The 22102-nt window shown below is 38.5% G+C and overlaps 1 protein-coding gene across 1 annotated transcript in view; it reads left to right on the top strand.

The window, feature by feature from the left end:
- Nucleotides 1-2544: 2544 nt before the first annotated feature.
- The window catches only part of LOC140233012 (maestro heat-like repeat-containing protein family member 1), a 34182-nt gene continuing 14624 nt past the window's right edge, over nt 2545-22102 (top strand). The window contains exons 1-22 of the mRNA XM_072313119.1: nt 2545-2602; nt 3299-3444; nt 4218-4349; nt 4879-5041; nt 5854-5952; nt 6806-6957; nt 7516-7656; nt 8505-8597; nt 9022-9214; nt 10057-10130; nt 10830-10952; nt 11830-11937; nt 12737-12922; nt 13963-14104; nt 14478-14536; nt 14998-15105; nt 17440-17559; nt 18301-18423; nt 19084-19233; nt 20164-20366; nt 20714-20850; nt 21664-21767. Coding sequence (XP_072169220.1) covers nt 2545-2602; nt 3299-3444; nt 4218-4349; nt 4879-5041; nt 5854-5952; nt 6806-6957; nt 7516-7656; nt 8505-8597; nt 9022-9214; nt 10057-10130; nt 10830-10952; nt 11830-11937; nt 12737-12922; nt 13963-14104; nt 14478-14536; nt 14998-15105; nt 17440-17559; nt 18301-18423; nt 19084-19233; nt 20164-20366; nt 20714-20850; nt 21664-21767 — 2814 coding nt within the window. The remainder of the gene's footprint in view (nt 2603-3298; nt 3445-4217; nt 4350-4878; nt 5042-5853; nt 5953-6805; nt 6958-7515; nt 7657-8504; nt 8598-9021; nt 9215-10056; nt 10131-10829; nt 10953-11829; nt 11938-12736; nt 12923-13962; nt 14105-14477; nt 14537-14997; nt 15106-17439; nt 17560-18300; nt 18424-19083; nt 19234-20163; nt 20367-20713; nt 20851-21663; nt 21768-22102) is intronic.

The following is a 22102-nucleotide window of genomic DNA, read 5'->3' as shown; positions in this document are numbered from 1 at the left end:
CTACTTTTTTCGTCTAATTCACAAATAATTTCCCTTTTATTATCTCATAATAATGATCCATAATTGTGTAATAACAACGCAAAGGATGTTCTTAAGTTTCTTTCATTGATGGGTATTTCCGATGTCGTGCTTATGTTTTTCTTGTTTTTGATGCGTACGGTTATAACGAGGTACCGGTTATAACGAGGTAATATCGCCGGTCCCACGACCTCGTTATAACGGGGTTTCACTGTATGATGAAATACATGATACCATGCATGCTATAGACCAAAACATTAGACTTAAATAATGAAGAAAATGATGAAAAAGATGTACACCAAAAGTTTTTGTATCAGGAACCAGTATACAATAATGACTGCTATGAGGGCACAGTTAAAATTATGGGCCCAAGGTGATGTGAAAACGGTATCTATGCCTGAAGCGAAGCTGAGGGCATGGTTATGGTTTTCACATCACCGAGGGCCTACATAATTTTAACTGTGCCCCGAATATCAAGCAGTCATTATTGTTTTATATACTGGAAATATAGATTCCGAAATAAGAACGAAATATGGATTCTAGTCTCTTTTACAGCACTCGTAATCAATGCTTATCGACAGCGCGGCGGTCGTATCATTGGTGCGTACATGAGTGAACATCTATGTGTACAGTGTACGGTGTTGCGACTGTCTCCAAACGTTTTTACAGGCGCAGTGACCGCTAGTCTCTTTTACAGCACGCCTGATCGAATGCGCGTCGGTGGTATCATTTGTGCGTACATATGAGCGATCTATGTGTACGGGGTCGCGACTGTCTCCAAACCTATTTACAGGGCACAGTTGATTTACTGTGCCCCGGTGCCGGGCATAGTAAATCAAAAATGGGGCACAGCTTATTTTCATGACTCCGCTTTTAACCAATCAGATGAGAGGATTCTATATATGAGGTATATAATATTATTTGATTTTGGTTTGATTTGATTTATTCATTCTCTTTATGGCATAGCTTCACACTTCCATCAATTTTCAGCACTATCATCAGATATTATAATGTATACAAATACAGTACTACACAGAATACTGGTATATATGTACAATTTCAACAGATTTCACTACACATAATACACCTGTAACATAATTACATGCATTAGAAATTCCATACAGAATGGTTGCTAACAATATGCAAAAAAAAAAAAAAACTTGACTCTTTGGTAACTGATGATGATACATGGCAGTAGTACAATAGAAACAAAAGGATCCAACATGATGATTGTGGATGCTTATAATTCTCTATCCTCTACACTAATCTACACTCCGGAGAGAGTCATAATGATAATTAGCATACATATGTGCAGACACATGATTATGCTGGAATTGGAAAAGTTTTACAAATATTAAACATTTTGATCAGAATTTAACAAAATAACCTGCTTCTACAACAGTCATAATACCTTTCCTTGTCAGTTTTTTGTTGTTGTATATATGTACGTATATATATTTTTTTTTTTGGAATGATAGTGATGATGATGATGATGATGATACTATTTATTGATGGAGATGACTGAATTGATATGTTCTGTTTGCAAGAAATGTTTGTTGTCCTGCAAATCTTATTGTTGGCTCACATTATAAATTCATGTATTTATCTATCTACCTACCTACCCATATCTATCTATCCATCTATCTATCTATCTGTCTATCTATCTATCTATCTATCTACCTATCTATCTATCTATCTATCTATACACACACAAACACACACACACACACACACACACACACACACACACACACATATATATATATATATATATATATATATATATATATATATATATATATATATATATATACATATAGTGATGTGGATTGTAAGTGTAAATATGTCTTGCACCTGTTGCTAAGATTACATATCAGCAATTGAACTTCCATAAACAATGTAGAAACCAGAAAACAATCAAAGGCTACTTTATTATTCACATAAGGGCCAAGACAACACTTTTAGCAACAATAGGTTTTCTAAACAATGAATGAATGAATCAATAAATGAATGAATGAATGGATGAATAGATGAAGGAAAATTGAATGACTGATGGAATGAGAATGATGTATGAATGAGAAGATAGATAATGAAGGAAAGAAGGGTGGGAATGACAGACTGAAAAGTTGAATAAAGAAGGAGTGAAATATATGAAGGGAAGAACAGTAAGCAAAATACAGCAAACCCACAAACAATTTTAGAACGTCACAGAGAAATGCATTTTCCCTTTCATGATCAGGTCTCCCCCTCTAACCCTCCATCAAAACAAGATAAACAAAAGTTTGACCGGCAGACACGCACGTGACAGCCTTCGCTTGTAATGTTTGCCATTTGGCTTTTTTGTTGTGGGTTCATGCTATTTTTGGAAATGTTTTTAGCCAAAGATTTCGCTCATTATCACGAGATCCATGAATCAGGACAACAGGGCGACAGCTGTGCGAATGAGAACCCTGCTGCTAATATCGTAAAGACATTAGCGAATTCTTACATACGCTGAGATATAACTTATTCTACCGACTTGACTGCATGATCATGCCTAATCCAAGTGAGGAACCGGTACTTGGTACCGGTGGCCAGATTGATGGTAAGATTGATGGATTTGAGCACATCTTTGCAGTGTTTTGTCCTGTGTTGTAGTCCCATGCATATATTTCTGCGTGTGATCGTTTGTCAATTAGTGGGAGTGGCAAAATTACGTCCCTCGATCCCGCTGCCCGTTTGCGTTGACGTCGCCGTCGGCGTTGTCGTGCGAGAACGCTAAAGTGGGAGTGTATTCATGATCAGTTGGGGTTTATTTCTCTTGACCTTCACTGTCATATGTATTTCACTCTTGCATTAGCTAGATATCCTGGTAGGCCTACTGACGTAGACTCCAGATAAGAATACGATCCTGACAATAGATCCTATTTCAAATTAGTAGATCTAAGCCTAGGTGACTAGAAATTATAGAACCCGTCTACTTCATCGGTTCAAGAATTGTGAGGTTTCTACATTGCCACTCAGCGATTCCCTCCCTCAAGAGTCCAGGTTTTAAGATATTTACAAAGGTATCCATTAAGTTAATTTGAGATGCAATATGTGCCAATATTGAGATATTTGTGCTGATTGCAGGTGTGCTATAAAATAAGCAGATGTTTAAATTTAATATTATTACAAAGAAAAGATGAACTTCATATTGCTACAACTAGACCTAGTACTAGTAGGCGTCTACAAGTATATTTACATAGGTAAACCCAAAGTTTTGATACAGACTGAAGCTTATTGTTTCTCAAATGCACAGGTATGGTGATGTCATTAATCGATGCTGCCTATGACAAGAAAGGCGATGTGCGGCGAATCATTATTTCATCACTTGTGGATATTGGCAAGAAGAAAACCAAACTTGTCCTGAGCTCATGCCATTCTTACCTCAGGAAGCACAATAAGGTTGGATTCAGTCTGCCAGTATTTGCTCTTCTCATTCCACTATATTTTCTTTTCAGCTTATCATTCTTTATTTATTTATTTATCTTTTTTTTTTTTTTTTGGAGCTGCAGAGCAGTACTAGCGAAGATAACGATTGATTTTAACTTGTATACCTGGGCTGCTTTCATTTTATTTTTACTATTATATTTGCATAACAGCTGCAAAATATATCTCTGTGATGATTCTTCTTCTTCTCCTTCTTCTTTTTTCAATGAAGTGCAGGCCACCTTATTATTTTTTTTGTGGTGTATCAGTGTAATGGTTTGAGGAACACACATAATACTACTTCAAATAAGTCATCAAAATTGTTGATTAAAGGCATATTTTCTTGATTCTATGTAAATGAATAATAGCTGCACTGAGAATCTTCCAACTTGAAAACACCACAAATATCTGAAGGAAAAAAATTGCATACCGGTACTTGTTTGAGTGGTATGTACAAAGTGTTGCATGTGTGTGTGAAAGAAAAGGAGCGCCTTGATCTATCTGAGTCTGACAGGTCTCTGAGATAAAAGCAGGGATTTTTTTCCAAAGTATGTATGCATCCTGCTCATCCTCCATCCCCATGCCCCCCCCCCAAAAAAAAAGACAAAACAAAAGATCATAAGAAAAGTTCACAATACAACTGCATTTATAACTGCTCCAGGCCAGGCTTGCACACATCTGGAAATTGAGAATTATGGTGAAGATTTGCTCACACAAGATTAATGGTTCTTACCATCCTCATTGTCCAGCTGCCAAAGGACCACAGGACAGTGATCCTACAGACCATGGAACGCGTCCTGAAGGAGAGCCCGACCAATTTTCCTGGAGCCCAGGCCATTGACCTCATCAAGCTTGCTTCAGATGAAATGACAGCCTCCAAGGTAGCGTTGCTTCTCAGTCTACCCCTGAGCTCGGGCACAAATATCCAGCCTGTCTGTTCTACGCTTTCTTTTCAGCTTCTCATTTGTTTTGCATTACGTGCAAGTGTGCATCATTGCGAGAGGTTTTGTACTAACGCCCCATTGTTTGTGTTGTACCTTCAAATTAGAAAAGACTGCAGCAATTTGCTCACAAGTAATGACAAAAACATAAAGTGGGTTTCGTGAGTTTTATGCATAAGGAATTATCTTAGCATTCCTTTGCTATCTGTATAACATTAATGTCACTTTATTGTTGTTTTTACTTACAGTCATTCTTTCACCTAATTTATAAATGCAACTTGTTTTGCACTCAGATGGTAATAGGTGATGCATTTGTCCTTGCCACAAATGAAAATATGACCCCCAAAAAAGTCACAATCAATTTATAAACATTCAGTACCATAACTGTAATTCATATGACAAAGAAAGTAATTATCAATGTATCAACAATCATCTTACCTAATTTGTTATGACTGCCATCATCTTTCAGGATGTGGAACCGGAGTGGCAGACGGCAGCAAGCAACGTCCTCGTTGCCCTGGGAACAAACTTCTGCAACGACGTTATGGAGAATCTGTACACAAAGTTTCAGCCAGGTGCCCTCCCCCACTTCTTTGTAGTTCAGACCCTTGCCAACCTGGCCAACGTTAATCGTAAGTTTTGCTTGTCTCATCACTAAATCTTTATCACTTTTGGTGTGAGTTGAGTGGGAGCTGATCTGTCTGTTGCTGAAATCTGTGTGTGCCCTTTGTTTCATTTTTTTTTTCACCTAGATGAAAGAACAGTTATAATTGGCAATCTAAATGTTGAGCCCTTTTGAAACCAATTTCACACAATCTAATGAAGATTTCCCCCACCTTGGCAGTTTTTTTTTTTTTTTTTTTTTTCTGGTGAGTTTGTTTGTTGTTTGTTGTTTGTCAGGTAACAAGGTTATGAAGAGAATTTGATGTAGTTTCTAGGATATGTTTGTTGTTTTAAAAGAAACAGGTGATTAGTGGTTGGTGGTGGTCTGAATCGTGATCCTGTTCCAGGATTTTGTTTTTGTTTTTGTTTTTGTTTTGTTTTTGAAGGATGCGTGCATCTCATTTTATGGCCCTAGTGACTCTATAACCTTAATAGAGGTTTGAGCTCTCTGAATGCTTCTACTAGTTTCAGCTTAATCTACATTGTGTCCCGCAGACATGCTTGACAAAGATACACTGTTGCACTTCAAATCATGCCTTCTTATGAGACTATTTAGTAGTGAGTGTGAAATATCTGTCAGGCTGCCTGTTAATTTTGCCTATTCCCAGTTGATTCTACAGCAACTGTGTATACAAATGTAAGTCTGACCATAATTCTTGATATGCTAAGAATCTCACAGCACTGAATTGTAACTTGACAGATGAATATATATGGCATGACTGTGCTAGATACCTGACAAAATCCTTTTCTGTCATTTTTTTTTTCTTTCTTTCCCGTGCAGCTTTTGGCTTCGTCCCACACCTGAGTGCTGTGATGAGCACAATGATCCCCATGTTGGGCATGGCCAAACACGACAACATGAAGTGGGTCTTTTCATCTGGTAAGTCACATGTACTGGCACAAACTGTGCTCACTTATCTTTTTTCCCCCCAGTGTTAATGATATGTCATGAATTTGATATAGATAGTCATTATGAGTTCCTTTTAGTCATCTGGAGGTGGAAAATTGCCTAGATAACTTCCTGTAATGCTTACATATTGGTTCATGTCCTATATTGTGGATGAATTCACTTGATGACCAATCTCATGTCAAGTTGCAGTAAACCAACTGTTGACAGTTTCCCATACAGTTTTGCAGTTCAGGGCAAAATATGATGGCAGTCTTTGTCCAGCATATAACCAAGAGACCCAAATTCTCATCTTGCCAGAGGTGAAAATAATTACTTTCAGTGCCTGTTCTTTGATTCTGGCATTCTTTTTAAAGGTCAAATTGGCAAAATGAGCTGTTTTGCTCAAACATATATATTTTCAATGAATCAATGTATTAATAATTTATTCATACACATTAATGTTTGTCCTAACTACTCTGTCACACTTTTGTTCATCCATAGTTCTTGTGTGATGAATGGTTCTTTGCTTATCTACGTGCCTATTCATCAATTTGTTTTTTTATCCATTCAGTTATTGATTCATTCATTCCACCATCTTCTAGCTGTCTATCATACACATATTTGCACATTCATCCATTTCTTTTTGTTACTGATGTTTCCATCTTCTCATCTTTCATTCCTTATGCAAACCCATTACATTCACTACTCATTCTGTTTCAGTAAATCCCTTTTTACTTCATACCCATCCTCCCATTCACTCTTCACTCAATTTCATCCAATCAGTCTCAACAGCAGACCAAAACTGTGATTTTTTGGATGGACATTTCGAATATCTTTCCACCAGCTTTTGCCAGGTTCAGTGAAAGCATCCTCCACTATGTGGCGAACATCGACACGGCACCAGACAACACAGTAAGGAAGGAGACGTACGCCGATCAGATCTTCTCGGGCTTCGACGTCCTTTTCTCTCTCTGGCTTCCGTCCAAAGAGGCGAAAGTAAGCAAACTGTTCACCTGACAGGTGTGGCGGTATTCACAGTTTGGCGTGGCTTGGCCGTATTTGCCATGAGAGTGTTAAAGGCACATCCGTAAGGTCCTGCAAAGAGCATGTCTGATATTTCATTAGGGTCTGTGACTGATCACACAAAAGTTTTGCAAGTGGTTTGTCTCTTTATGTAATCAGTTACAATGAGTGTGAAACTTTTGATGCAGTTTGTTTCTCGTCCCAATATATATATGTTCATACTTTATGAGTGAAATTCATGTCATGGATATTAACTGAACGCCCTCAGCAACAACTTCTTTTGTTGATTTTATGAACTTTCATTTTTCATGTTGAATGTTAAAGATGTAAACTATGCAAAACTGTATAGCTGCAGGAGTAGTACATCCCTTAATATTTTAAGTTTTTGCCTGTTATTAGCACGACTTCTTTTGTTGATTTTAAGTCCTCTCATTTCCCATGTTGAATGTTAAAGATGTGCAAAACTAAGTAGATGCAGCAAAAGTACATCCTTTAATTTGTGAAGTTTTTGCTTGTTGTCATGGTAACCAGCTCCGTCTCATCGTGGTGGAGGCAATGGGTCCCATGACGCACATCATGACGAGGGAGAAACTGGACGAGCAGCTACCCAGACTGGTGCCGTCCATCCTGGCTCTGTACAAGAAGCACCAGGAACCGTTCTTTATCACGCAGGTAAACATGTTTAAAACTATTGTCCACATGATATAGAAAAAAAAAAACATTCATTGTGTTTGTGTATACCTGTATTGATATAGTCTGTGGAGGATTCATAGTTTCAAAACTTGTATTTAACATATGTGGGATTCAATGACAGGAGACTTTAGCAGTTTAAAAAAAGAAAAGAAAAAAGACAGACTGTGGTCTTCCCAGTTTGGTCAGTCCAAGTAACATATGTTCACCAGCAAGTCTCAAAGTGGTACATGTATAAGACACAATGTTCAATTGAATTTAAGGGCTGTTCTTATCATTTCTAATCAATATCAGGCCATTCAGTTGAAAGACAGCAAATTTTCAATGAGAATTGTGTATTTAACCTTCATATGTTAGTACATCAGTGTCAGTCCAGCATAACATAGGTTCCCCCCAAATTGTTATTTTGGCAAAAATTCTAATAGATCGCTTGTTCAGAGCTATTGTGGGGCAAAGTTATGTCTCAGTAGAGTGTTCTAAAAGATCATATTGTATTGGGGGGGGGGGGGGTTAATGCACATTGGAAACAAAAAAAAACAATCTAATATCCCTGAAATGGCCCATTGTACTGTGGAAAAACCCATATATGGAACTGTGTGTGGATGTACAACTTTTCTGACTAATGTGCTCTGTGAATTGTCAAGTAGATGTGACTCAAATGTGACTGTGCATTGGGAATGATGAACTTATGTGGAAGCGACTTTTTTTTTTTTTTTTTTTTTTTGGTGGGGTCAAAGGTTAGATGTCTGTGACATCAAGGTGCAGTGTTTATGTGTGCATTGCTCTCAGTGCATCTCTAATATAGCATTACACACCATAATTCTCGTCAGGGGCTGTGCATGATCCTGGATGCGGCAGCAGCAGAGGGCAGCATAATCCTGGAGCCACAGTTGGAGACTATTCTCAACACCCTACACGCACAGGTAACAACAACAAAAAAATTCCAAACTTTGCAATCTTTTTTTCATTGTTTGGTGATGAGTTCTCTGGCTTTGAGGAATACATCTCATTGGTAAACCTGCAGTAAGCCTGCAGTTGCCATGGCAACAAATTAGATACTGTCAGCTGATTGGGTTGTTACCCAGCTGCTGCTACCATGGACAATGCAATTATTGCATGCTGCAAATGTTTCAGTTTGCTTCATGGATCTATACTGGGGATATGAAGTATTTGTATCTTGTCCACATTTAAATGATAGAGAAGTGCATCTCCCATTTTGCAAAAGTTCTGCCAATCAAGACTTTCAGGAGAGTACTGTGTTTGCTGACCAAGTACTGCGTGTTTGTGTCTTCAATGTCAACAAAACAGAGACCCATACATGTAGTTCTGTCTGTGCTGCTGTTGTAGGTGTGTGTGCCGGCTGATTACACAAACCCAATGGGTCTCAAGAACCACAACGAGGTCCGGCGGTGCTTCTCTGTCCTCGCCAAATCCTTCCCGGACAGGGTGGTCACCTTCCTGCTGACCAAGCTGGACAACAACAATGAGCGGATCCGCATCGGCACGCTGGCTGTCTTCAAACAACTCATCAACTCGGCTGGTAAGTCATGAATGGATTTTTCTTCGTCATGACAACTCCTCCAGGCCATGTCCAGGCATTGCCAGAAAAATTATGATTGATTAAGAATATGGAGAGTCAGGCGGTATCTGTCAGTGTATCTAGAAGCTTTTATACATCTGGATTCCAACTGGCAGCCTTGTGACATCACAGCATATGTAGACGTTTCTTTAATTTGAATTGAAGATGTACGGTAGTGGATAACTGTGAAAAAGTAATGAAAACATTTTCCTTTGTGCTATTTTTGTTTGGAAATCATTGCCTTAGCTAATGAGACTGTGAAGTTTTGACTAGTGTGTCTGCCTTATAAAGCATAGACTACTGTGATTGCATAACTTTTGGTGCATTTAACTTTTCTAACTAGAAACATGATTTTATAAGCATGTTTTTTTATTGTACAATGTACATTTTACTATATATGGTAGTCATGATTGACAAACATGGTTTGAAACATGTTTTTGTGAAATGCACTGTGGAGGTGCCATTCAGAACCCGGTTTCACTTGAAAAGAGATTTTGAAAGTCATATGAATATATTAAAGTGCAATCTCAAACATAGTTTAAATGATGTCACTTTTGCACATATCCTGTTTGACCCATTTGCCAAGGGATAAGCTGTGCATAATGAGATGAGCAATTGCACATTATGAGCCAGCCGAGCCAGAAACACACTTGGGGGAGAGTCATAAAGATGCTCCTCTTTCAAACCATGTTTCAAAATGGCGTTTTTCGGTACACAAAGTTTTATGGACGCAGCCTTAGAGTAATGTGTGGCTGTACCTCCTTTGATGCAAGTTTCTCCAAACTTTTCCCTCTTCTACCCAGGTCCACACATGGAGGACAAAAAGCCGCTAATTCTCTCAGGTCTGAAGATTGTGCTACAGGAAAACAATAATAAGGTAAATCAAAGTTGCTTTTATGGGCTGTATTTCCTATAGAATGTCATTTCTGCAGGTAGGTTTGTCTATATCATTCTCATTTGACCAGGTGCCTCCCTCTTTTTCTTTTTCTTGTTATCATAATAATTCCAAAAGAAATGTGTCAGAAACATTTACAAGAAAGTATGACTTCTGAAACAAATCATTTTGCTAAAATTTTGCTTGAAATGAGATCAAATCCATCTAAAATGTATTAGTATTATGACATCAGTGCTCTAGTACTGTAAGAAGTGACTTGATATTGCAAGGCTAGTGTGCTGGTCTGGGACAGTTTAAGCAGGGATATCTTTTAATTTGTTTTTGTTTTTTTATATATTCTCTCACGTTTTTACCAATCTTTTTGTGGTCAAGAACCTATTCATGAATTTCACAAAACCATCCGCATTGGCATTTGTAACTGTAGATGATCTCTAACATGCAAGCATATTGCTGCACCTGAGTGGTCTTGCTAACTTTACAACCAGGTCAAATTTGGATAGATGCCCAAATGCTGATGAAAAAGCTTATTGAGTTTAGTAAGGAAAATGCGTAGGTGCCTAAAGGGTTAAAGACTCGTTTCAGGTAGCCACCACTGGTCATCACACTGTCAATGCCACTATTCAACTGTCGATACCGGTCATGTGTTCTCAAGTATTTGTGTTTATACGTACTTACTTGCAGGTGAAGAAGATGTTTGCTCAGGTTGTGATAGCCATGGCGGACCATGACTACCTGTCTCTAGAGGGTGGATATCAGATGGTGGAGTTTATTGTCAAGCAGTGCACCTTGACCCCTGACCCACAGGTGAGAGTCATTGAACACACGGGCATCATATGGGTCAAGAGGTCATAGGGGTCATAAGGAGTATAGAAAGCCAAAACTGGAAAAAAAAACACACAAACAAACACTATGCTGCAATGAGCCTGATAGAGTGAGCAATGTTTAGTAGTTCTGTTTTCGTTTTCTAAGTCAGATATGAACATGTGTTTCTGTGCAGCATGAAAATAGAAGTCATTTTAAAATCAGCTTCAAAATAGATGTATGATACATATTTTAATATATATACAGTATATATATATATTTTTTTCTTTTTTTTAATTTAATTTTATTATTTTTTTTAAAGGCTTAATCAGTGCATTCCTAGGTAGTGGAGGAATGTAATAAGCAAGAATGTAAAAAATTAGAGAAGAAAAAACTTCCACAAGCACACTGGGAATCCTTCAGTGATATCTGAATGTTTGTTGTAATGTGTACTTTATTCCAGAGTCTTGTTTTTTACTACACACATGTCAGTATTGTTTAGTCTTTCTTTGTGACTGAAAAGGCAAAAGTCATTAAAGAAAGCACTTATTGTGTGTGCATCATTCTTCCTCCAAATTTGATGAATAAGAGTCTATGCAGACTTATTGATTATATGAAGGCCTTCATTGGACTGGGACAGAAAGTCCTACCAATGCCTGGACTGAATTAAAGTAATTAGTATTTTACCTGATTTCTTGGATTTTTCAAATTTATCATGAATTTCTATAATATTTTGTTTGTCCTTCAGACTTCAAAGAAACACTAAGAATGATTTTGATAGTTCCTTGATTTCTATTTGTAACAATATCTCATTTGTATAATTGTGAAAAGAAAATCAAACTCTAATTTTTAAACACTTGTTTATTTTTTTGTCCTCCAGACTGGAAGGAGGATTACCGACCCAGAGTATGTTAGTAATGAGGCCCTGCGAGCCATGTGTGAGAACGTGCTCCATCTTATCACAACCACCATAGCCAGCATGGAAGAGGTGAGGCTGATATATCTCCTTACCATGGGGCATCTTGTTAACCCGTTGAGGACTGACTGATTTTCCTATAACATGCATTTCCCATAGACACCTACCCGAATATTCTCGAGGCTTGTCTTCGACGGGTTAATATTCCCCTCCCCCCACCACTATATTTTGCCATTAATGGTTCTATGACATACGCTGTTGTCTTTACAAAGAACTTTGTTGATATGATAATATTTCTTTTTCAGCACTTTGCTTTCATTTGCTCATCCTGCTTTCTTCCGCTGTTTTCCTATAGGTTTTGAATAAGGGTTGGTCAAACTGGAATGGGTCTTTTTTTTTTAAGCAGTTGTTTATGTTTCCTATATTACTGTGTAACTTCAGTGCCGTATATATCGTGTGCACAGAGATGTTTTGTGCATCCGGATTGAGTTAACGATATTGAATTTTTAAAGTGGCAGGTGTTTGGTTCCCTTCATTCAAGTGTTGAATGTGTTTGGTCTCTTCTTTCCCTCTCCCTCTCCCTCTATTGTTGAGTTTCATCACATCATTTTGATATAACTTGGGAAGAAGTGTCTCTTTTTTTCAGACAAATAGCACAAAAATGCCCCAAGCCATTAATATTTTGAATGCAGAGGAGTAGTCACTAGATAAGCTGGAGGTATAACCAAAAGTTTTTTATTTTTTTTTTTTATTTCAAATTGATGTCGTGCAGACATTTCAAACAAATATTTGTCTTGCAGACATTTCAAACAAATATTTGTTCTATCGGAAGAGGTCAATTGCCTTTGCTTTTTGCTTCCTCAATGGGTAGGTACTGTGGCCATTCATGCTGGAGTTTGTTGCCCTGCCCCAGTACACTGATGGCATAATGCCACTGTGTCATAACCTGGCCTACATTGCTGCCAAGAAACGCGAGGCTCAGGATGAGGACTACCAGATCGACTTTGAGACTCAAGTCAACATACCCAAGCCGTGTGCTATCATCTCTAGACTCATGGTAAGGGAACCCAAAGTCCTTGAATACTCTGTTGTTTGTAAAGTCAGTCAGTCAATCAGCCAATCGGTCAGTGAGTCAGTCAAACAGACAGCCAGTCACTCACTCAGTCTCTCAGTCAGTCAGTCAGTCAATTGGTCAGTCAGTTAATCATTCATTCAGTCAGTCAGTCAGTGAATCAATCAGTTACTTAGTCAGTCAATCAGTTACTCAGCTAGTCAGCCATTCAGTCAGTCAGTTAGTCAATTAGTCAATCAGTCAGTGAGTCAGTCATTCAGACAGCCAGTCACTCACTCAGTCTCTCAGTCAGTCAGTCAGTCAGCTAGTCAGCCAGTCAGTCAATTGGTCAGTCAACTAATCAATCAGTCAGTCAGTCAGTCAGTCAGTGAATCAATCAGTTACTTAGTCAGTCAATCAGTTACTCAGCTAGTCAGCCAGTCAGTCAGTCATTCATTCAGTCAGTCAGTTGATCAGTCAGTCAGTCAGTCAGTCAGTCAGTCAATCAATCAGTCAGTTGATCAGTCAGCCAATCACTCAGTCACTCAGTAAGTAAGTCAGTCAGTCGGTCAATCAATCACTCAGTCACTCAGTAAGTCAGTCAGTAACTCAGGTCAAAGGAGGTTGTACTGTTGATAGTTTTGAGAGGGTGGGGTTCCACATAGTATGGTGACCTTCAGGTGAAAAATGGGGAGAAGAAGCTGCTATGCAGTGACCTGGGTATCATGTCACAGATTGATGAATGTAATAATTGTTTGTTCGGTGATAAAAAGAGTCAGAAGCTGCGATTACTTTTCTCACAATGGGGAACACATTTCTGTGGTATTTCTTTATTATATATCAGTGATGTACGAGATAAATTTGCAAGTATTTTGTGTAATTTCCCCAAATATATATTCGAGCTTCATAAAATGAGACAATAGTATAAAAAATGTATCATGGGTACAGAACAACTTAAGTTCTTGGATCCGCAACTAATCTTTATTATAAACTTTGCATTGCTGGACATTATCCTACATGTGATTCATTTTATCACCCCATTTCAGGTTTTAGCCGGTCGTCCAGACAATGGCCGTAAACGTGGTGTTCACGTTCTGAGACTGCTGGAAGGACTAGGACCTATTCTGAACGAAAATATTGCGGACATGTGGGACACGGTCATCCCAAAACTGATCCAGTATCTAGATGGTGAGAATTTGTCCTTTGCACTAAATCTTGAGTTCAACAAATTTCTTCCACATGTTTGTTGCATAATGTCACACGTGATGCATGAAGTCTTTGAAGCATGTTGTGCAGTTATGGTCAAATATTATATTTTGTCTCCTAGATGGTATGGTAGTGATCTCAGATTATTTGACACATAAGAGGCATAAACATTCCACAAGCCATTTCCAAGTGAAAATCGCACACACATGCAGCAACATACCCACACACACACACACACACACACACACAAACACATGCATTCACATAAATATCCATACATGCATACACATCTTCAGTTTGTAACTTTTTGGAATGTCTCAATTTTCTTTTATATTTTATTTTTGTGTTGCGCCAGATAATCTTGATGACCCAGACAAGTGGTCCCAGAAGTCATGGGAGGACCTCCTCCTCAAGGTGAGAACCAGCTGGTTGCCATGGCAACTATTCCACATTGCATTCTCCATGAAAATTGATGCTGTATCCAGGATGTGTTGTGATGATGTAATGGGATGGTGCTCCTTGTCTAGACATTCTTCGAAAAGAAAATTGGTGCAATGTGTATTTGTATCTCTCTTACATGTAGATCTTGTAGATTTTTTGCTATTACTTTGGTTGTGTGTTAGTGTAATATGAAGTGAAGAAAAAATGGAATTCTAAAGGTAATGATATAATTGCAAGAATTTCGCAGCACCTTGAGCAGAATGTAGAATGCAGCTTTAAAAGTTGACCACAAGAGTATGCATCAGAGAAAGGAAAGTGAAGTGAAAGAATTGTATGGTGACACAGTGCTGAGGAGTTGTGCATATTTATAATTCTCGTTATTGGGTGAATTCATGGTGTTTGCTTGCATCACACATGTTGTTTCTGTGCTTCAGTTGCTGTCCAAAACTCTTGACGATGCGCAGAATGAGGACTGGATCGGGGAACTGGGAGCAAGCTTCGGAGAACAGGTGGCCCTCTATCAGAACATGCCGGAAGAGAAGGTGAAGCTACCGCCGCTGCGATTCAAACAATTTTCGGTTCCAAACACGAGTAGATTAGAAGCATTCTTCTGATTCAAATTCAGGTTCTCTGTCCTAAACTGCTGTGAGAAAAATTCAACTCTTCTAATTTCATTGAGGTTCTCTGTCTTGGACAGTATCGATTGATTGACATTCAGTGATAGGGGATGTTCAAGTGTACAACCCTGACCTGTGTCAGTATATTAATATCATTATTATTATTTATTCGGCAATTCAGCATACAATACAAGTGGACATAAAATACAAACAGAAAATCGTATTACATGATATAAAAACTGTGGTGATTCCAGGTGCATGCTGGTTGCCAGGGGAGGAAAAGGTAAACGTAATCACCGAGGCTCGAGACCTTCCTCCCCAACCAGTGCATGCACCCAGAATCAGCTATATCAATGTAAAACAGTTACAAACATTATCAAATAATACATTATTACACAAAAATTTACTGAATTCAAACACAAATATGACTAAAACTATAAATGAATATAACCGATGCCCCACCCTGACCTGATGGTGTTAGCTCATCCAGCAAAACTGGTGATTTGATATTCTTTCAAAAAAAAAACCAGAACAAAAACAAGCAAACAAATGTATCATTGTGGTACCATGGCAGCACATTGCCCAACGATGATCAAAAATATATTCTGCTCATTTTAAAACTCAACATCCTTCCCCAAATCACAATGCAGAAACCCAACCAATGGAGTGAGCAAAACACTGGTATTTGGTTTTGTCCATTGGGTTTGCCACTCATGGCCACTATATGATACCATTGGTTGTCAAGGTCAGAATGAACTGGACACTCTGAGCAATACAAAATAACTTTGTATTATGACATTGGGTGTATAACATTATAACGTGACATTTTCTTGTTATAACTGTCTTGTATGACACATCATGAATTGCTGCTTTAAATCATTAGGGGAAGTGTGGGAGAGTTGAGCCACTTTTTACATTTAGTGATATTGTTCAATAACTATACACAATTTATGGATTATTCGTTCGCTGGTATATACTACAACTATTCAGGCATATTATGATAGCCCAATAAGACACCTAGCACAAACAACTTGGGGGTGACACTTCAACAAAAATATTTTGCAAAATGGCTCAAGTCTCCCTTGATGTGGTGAGAGTTGAGCCACGGGGTTGGGAGAGTTGAGCCACTATGCTATAGGCCCTATATATCATATTAAGAAATTCAGGCTTATAACAGAAAATGACTATGGAAACCTATCTAAGGAAGGATGGTGTAATGGTGATAGAGGGGGCGGGGCGTCTGTTTGACTTACGGGTCATCGAATGGATAATGTGGATGTTGTTGGGGTCCACCTACGATCACATGATCAGGATTTCTAGATGCACCCTGATTGGATTTGCGTAATAAGTCAACTGTTGGTGTCAGGAAGAAGAAACCGCCCGTAGGGCATCACCCCTGGCGAGAACACCACATACCTTTCCAATATTCCTCACTTCATCCAATTGCAGACCCGTTTCTTTGACCAAAAAATGACACTCATTGAGCCACTTGAAGGGAGGGTTGAGCCACTTGAGGGCTGAGCCATTGGAATACAGGGTTTAGCCACGGCACAACTCTCCCTCGACACGTTGGCACAACTCTCCCCACAGTCGCCATTTAAACTAAACCCTCAAAACCTACGAAAGTGACCACACCAAACATGTTCAAATTTGCTGAAAGAAACAAATGATATACAGACTATTTGCTACTCTAACTGATTCGCACTTATCCTCTACCATAGGTGTGAGAGAAAACCACATATCTGACAAGTGGACATTCACTTTTGGTGACCAAAAATGGTTTTTCTTTGACTATTTTGTCATGCTTCGTCCAATGTCGCTGCCTCATACACTGGTATATAGTTAATCATAGGCATGAACAAGAAATGGCATCAGCCGACTACTGCCAGTCACTATGAAGATGTGAGGTGGCCTGGATCAACTCTCCCAGTGGCTCAACTCTCCCACACTTCCCCTACAGATGATACCATTTACAATAATGACCCAACATTATCATTTATGTTGAAAAAGTACTTTTTCTTCTTTCAATTTTATCCTAACACTTGGGTAATATCCTAAAATGCTTTACTAATGGGTGAGATTTTATGAAATATTAGACTGATACAGTTGTATTACTATTCACCCCCTGAGTGATTTTGTATGTAGAAGAATCAGAGTTTGCTCAACCCAAGTTTGAAACTGTGGAGATGCGCCCGTATGCACGGTGACTGACACCATGCGTACAATTTTCTAATTCATGTTTCTTTGTTTGTTTTACAGAATTTCATATACAAATGTCTGGGCATCATGATGAGGAAAGTAACCAACAAGCAGTTCATCCAGAAACATCTCGATATTTTGTTTTCCACCATCAAACACAGCAGCCAAGTGGAGAGAGAGGTAATGCAATCATCTTAGGGGTCAAAGTACCAGACAAACTCAATCATTCATGTTTGTATGTATTTGTGTTTGTTTGAAAGTGGCTGAATCTTTCTGTCAAAGTAAAGAAAAAAAATGCAGCTGATAGTTTCAAGCACTGGAATTTCATCGTAAGATCACAGTTCCTCCATTTTGAATCTTCATGTCCTTGGAAGAATACTTTTAAGCATGTCCCTAATTGAAATGCAAAAGTAAATAAAAAGGCACTCTGTTTTAATGGTGTTAGAGCTGTATCATCATTGTTCTAAACCTTCTGCAAAGGACATGATCCTTCACCAGTTAATATGCTACAAATTTACAGAAACATTGCAGTTGTCTTGAAGAACCCTCTGTAGAGTTACATGTATGATTAACTCTTTTCACTCTTTGAGTGCTGTTTGGCACAGAGAACCCCATAGCATTGTACACACTGTCCAAAGTCCGTGGCACAGAAAGGGTTAAAGAACCAACACACTCTAAACACCTTGTCTGTCGAGGTATGTGTAATAAGAGCTTGACACCCACACCCACCCCCCCCCAAAAAAATATATATACATGTATATCTACATGTATCATCAAACAATGGCCAGAAATGAGACGAATCCTTAAACCGTTATGTGCCAATGAGTTAAATGTCCACAGATTTCACATACAAACCTATAGACTGGAGATCAATGTGGCAGTCAGAGGGTTGATGAGTTGCTCTGCCATCTCACTTCACAGGGCTGCGCCATTGGTCTGGGATTCTGTGCCTCCTCCCATCTAGACCTGGCCCTTACCAAGCTGGAGACGGTTGTCAAGGGAGAGATGTCGCGAAAGTCCAGTGGATTCTTCAACTTTGGGAAGGTCTGACATTTTTTGCTTCTTTGTCTGTTTTGTATTTGAGCTAAAATTTGAATTACTGATCAATTTGTTTTCTCTTATATTATTTGTTTATTATTGTGTATCTGAAAAAAAAATTGAATACCCTGTCTCCTAGAGTACTGTAAACACACACAAAAAAAATATATATGTGCAGTTCATTGATTTTCATGTATGACACTACTTTTGGCAAGCACAGATTGTAGAACCCCGATAATATCTTGACAATTTTCTGTCCACATTTTAAACAGGTTGAATTGTATGCTTCATCTGCTGATGAACACTACAGTAGTGCACTTCATTATCAATGTTTGCCAGCAAAATTTAACAGACATTGTGTGATATTTTTGCAAGTCTGTTTCCTCTCCGAATGTTACTTGTTGGATAAATTAATGTTTAAACACCATGTCATGTATTAAAATAGGGCAATATATCACTTTTTTGTGCAAATGTCAAATCAATTTCTGTCCTTTTTGTGAACTGGATGAAAAAACATGAGTAAGCAGTTGTTCAGTATGAAGGAATTGAAGAACCAGTGATTGCATTTTTGAGTCACTCAGAGCAAAAATTCAATTACGTGAAAATGAAAATGTGTCAAGTAATCTATACAGAGAACTGTTTCCATCTCTTTTGCTTCATCATCAGGACAAAGGCGGAGAGGACACAGGGAAGATCAAGAGCACGGTGATGCTTTGCTATGGTTACCTGACGCTGTACGCTCCCACGGACATCATCGCCTCCAGGGTGGAGGCAAACATCCTCAAGAACATCAACCCCCATTTCCAGAATGTCAAGGTGAGCTCTGTGATGTCATCCGCTACCATTGGAGATCTCTCAAAATTGAGCGATGAATGTGATTTCTTTCTTTCTTTCTTTCTTTTTCTTTCTTTCTTCTTTCCTTTCTGTCTGTCTGTCTGTCTTTCTTTCTTTATCTCTTTTAATCTATTTATTTCTTTATTCATATATTTTAGGAGTTTGACTGTAAAACAAGTTAACTCCATTTTTGTCAATTTGTGATATCTGTGATTGAACCTGCAAAAAAAAAAAAAGCACAAAGAAAATAACAAGATTTTTGTCATAACTGCTAGAATTTCAATGAGTGAGGTATCATTGGAAAGGGCTTATTTTGCTCTATGTAATGATGGGCTTTATTCCTTATTCATTTTCATGAAGTAAATGCTCCTTGTTTCTTGTATGCTGAAGTAAACTCATCTTCACACATCAAGTGCAACTTTTCTGAGTGCTTGGATTAGATTATTTTATTTTCGAATTTGTTGTGGATCCCATAGCTATCAATCAGTGGTACAATGTCATATGGCACCATGCAGCTGGTTTTGATCATGATTAAGACATTGTTAACCTTCGTTTGTCAGTATGCCATACAACAATACTTCATTCAGATTTAGTTAGTTCAGGGAGTGATAATGACTGTGACTCGTGTTTTCAGAATTGCTTTGTAAAAATTCTCTTTTTGGGAATTATGTTGAGATGTGCCCTCAGAGTATGACTGCTAATAGTGAAATGAAGTGCTGGACCAAAACTTTCTCCACATTATTTGATGTTCTTCCATCAATGTCTAATTTTCCTCTTTATAGAATCACCATTGTTGAAGATGGGAGATAAGTCAACTATCAGATTAGGAAGCAAATTTGAAGATGTAGGATATCAGGCCCATTTGTATTTTGTACCAAATAAAAGGAGAGTGTATTGAACTTTGGTTTCCAGGACACAGCGGTGAAGCAGAACCTGATCCGAGCCGTGGACCTGATCGGCAAGGCTCTGCACCCGGAACACCTCAAGACTCGCTACTCGTTCGCCAAGAAGACCGACCTCCTGGGCCACATGATGACCTTCATGAAGGCCGACAGCACCAAGGAGATCACCACAGAAACGAGATCTCTGGCACTGCAGTCGTGCGCCACCCTGGTGTATCCTTTCTACAGGTTGCCCTCTTGGCCTTGTGTAGGCATATATGGGGTCATCTTCTCTTTTTTTTTTTTTTTATTGTCACACAGCGCGCAGAGTTGAAGCCCCTTTTTATGATGATAAGTACTACCAACACTAGAAATTCTTGTGTTCCATGAATATATATGAATTGTTCCGTCTTCTAATATCCTCAAATGTATTATTGTTATTATCATCTTTTTTGAATGATGGTGGATTCCTCACCCCATCCCTTTAATGCCTTGTCTATTTCAAGTAATAAATCATCCATGGAAAAGAAAGAGAAAACTAAGAAAAGATTCAGGAATCTTCCTTGACACCATGCTTTCAGGAAACTTGACCCCCTGCTGAGTGATGCTGATGCGTTCACACTGATCCAGACAGGTGTGAACTGCCTCTTCAAGCTGCCAAACTACCCGCTGTCTTCCTCCAAGGGGAAGGAGGAGGTCAAGGAGGAGGAAATCAAAGGTAAAGATGTGGTCAGGGGATCGTGCTTGACTAGAAAATGCCCAGGGGCCACTTTCTCTCAGCTCTAAACTGAATCATAAGTTCAGTTCAACTGATCTTAGGGACGATTTTAGGATCAGTCAGTCCTCAGAAGTTAGGAACTGTTTCACTATTTTAATAAAGCCATTAGAAACAGTATCTTGTGCCCACCTTGCCATGTTCTAAAACACATCTGAAACGTCTATGTATCTTTCCCAACTAGACCTGGTCTGAATCTATCCCTCGTGTGGTTTCATTGTTTAGCTTGACACGGTTCCCATGTTAGTGAAACAGGGCCCTGATTTACTTGACACACTTTCATCTTCACCATCTTCATCATCATCATCCTCATCATCATCATCATCACCATCATCATCATCATCACCATCATCATCATCATCATCATCATCACCATTATCTTCATCATCTTCATCTTCATCAACATCATCTCCATCATGATCATCATCATCATTATAATCATCATCATGACCAATTCATTATCATTCATAAGCTTTAAGTGGCTGGATTTTGTTGTCTAACTTGTAGAGAAATAGCACCTCTCTGACTGTATCCACTGCAAAGGGTTTTGAGGTTGTAAAACAAACTAATACTGTCAAAATAATATCCTGCTTGTCATTTAGTATAAGTGCAAGCTAAAGAGGATTAAGATTCTTCAGTACAGTTGCTTTTGGGATTGATTTACATTGTTATTGTTTTTTTAATGTTAAATGCGAATTTGATTTCCTGATTGATGGATGTTGACACCTGTGGATTACTTTTCAATGTTTCATGCAGAGTTTGACTTCTTGATTGAGACATCCCTAGACAGTCTAAACGACATGCTAAAGGAGCTTCTAAGGAAAGATCTCACACCCATCGGCTTCCAGAACATCTTTAAGGTGAGAAAACTTCAAAGTAAACCTCACCCTGCCCCCTCCCTCTTTCCCAGTGTGAGCAGCCAGAGCATGTGACTGTGCTTCGTGAGAATTCGAACTACATCAACAATGTTAGGTTTGGTAGATAGAGGTATGCATTTGTGGTGTGAAAACTTATGTTTGATATGGAAGTAAAGAGGAGCATTATGGCAAATTCATGTGCTGGACATAAAATAACTCTCCAAACCTACTTAGATTGAGTATTTTGATTATGTTTTACAAAACTTCAAACATGATTTAGTTATGAATGAATGCTAATTGCAATGATAGAATATCCCAGTGCAATCTGTATAGTGCTG

Source organism: Diadema setosum, chromosome 9 (genome assembly GCF_964275005.1).
Source record: "Diadema setosum chromosome 9, eeDiaSeto1, whole genome shotgun sequence".
Classification (NCBI taxonomy): Eukaryota; Metazoa; Echinodermata; class Echinoidea; order Diadematoida; family Diadematidae; genus Diadema; species Diadema setosum.
The sequence above is the reverse complement of the archived record's forward strand: the minus strand, read 5'-3'. Positions and strand labels throughout refer to the sequence as shown.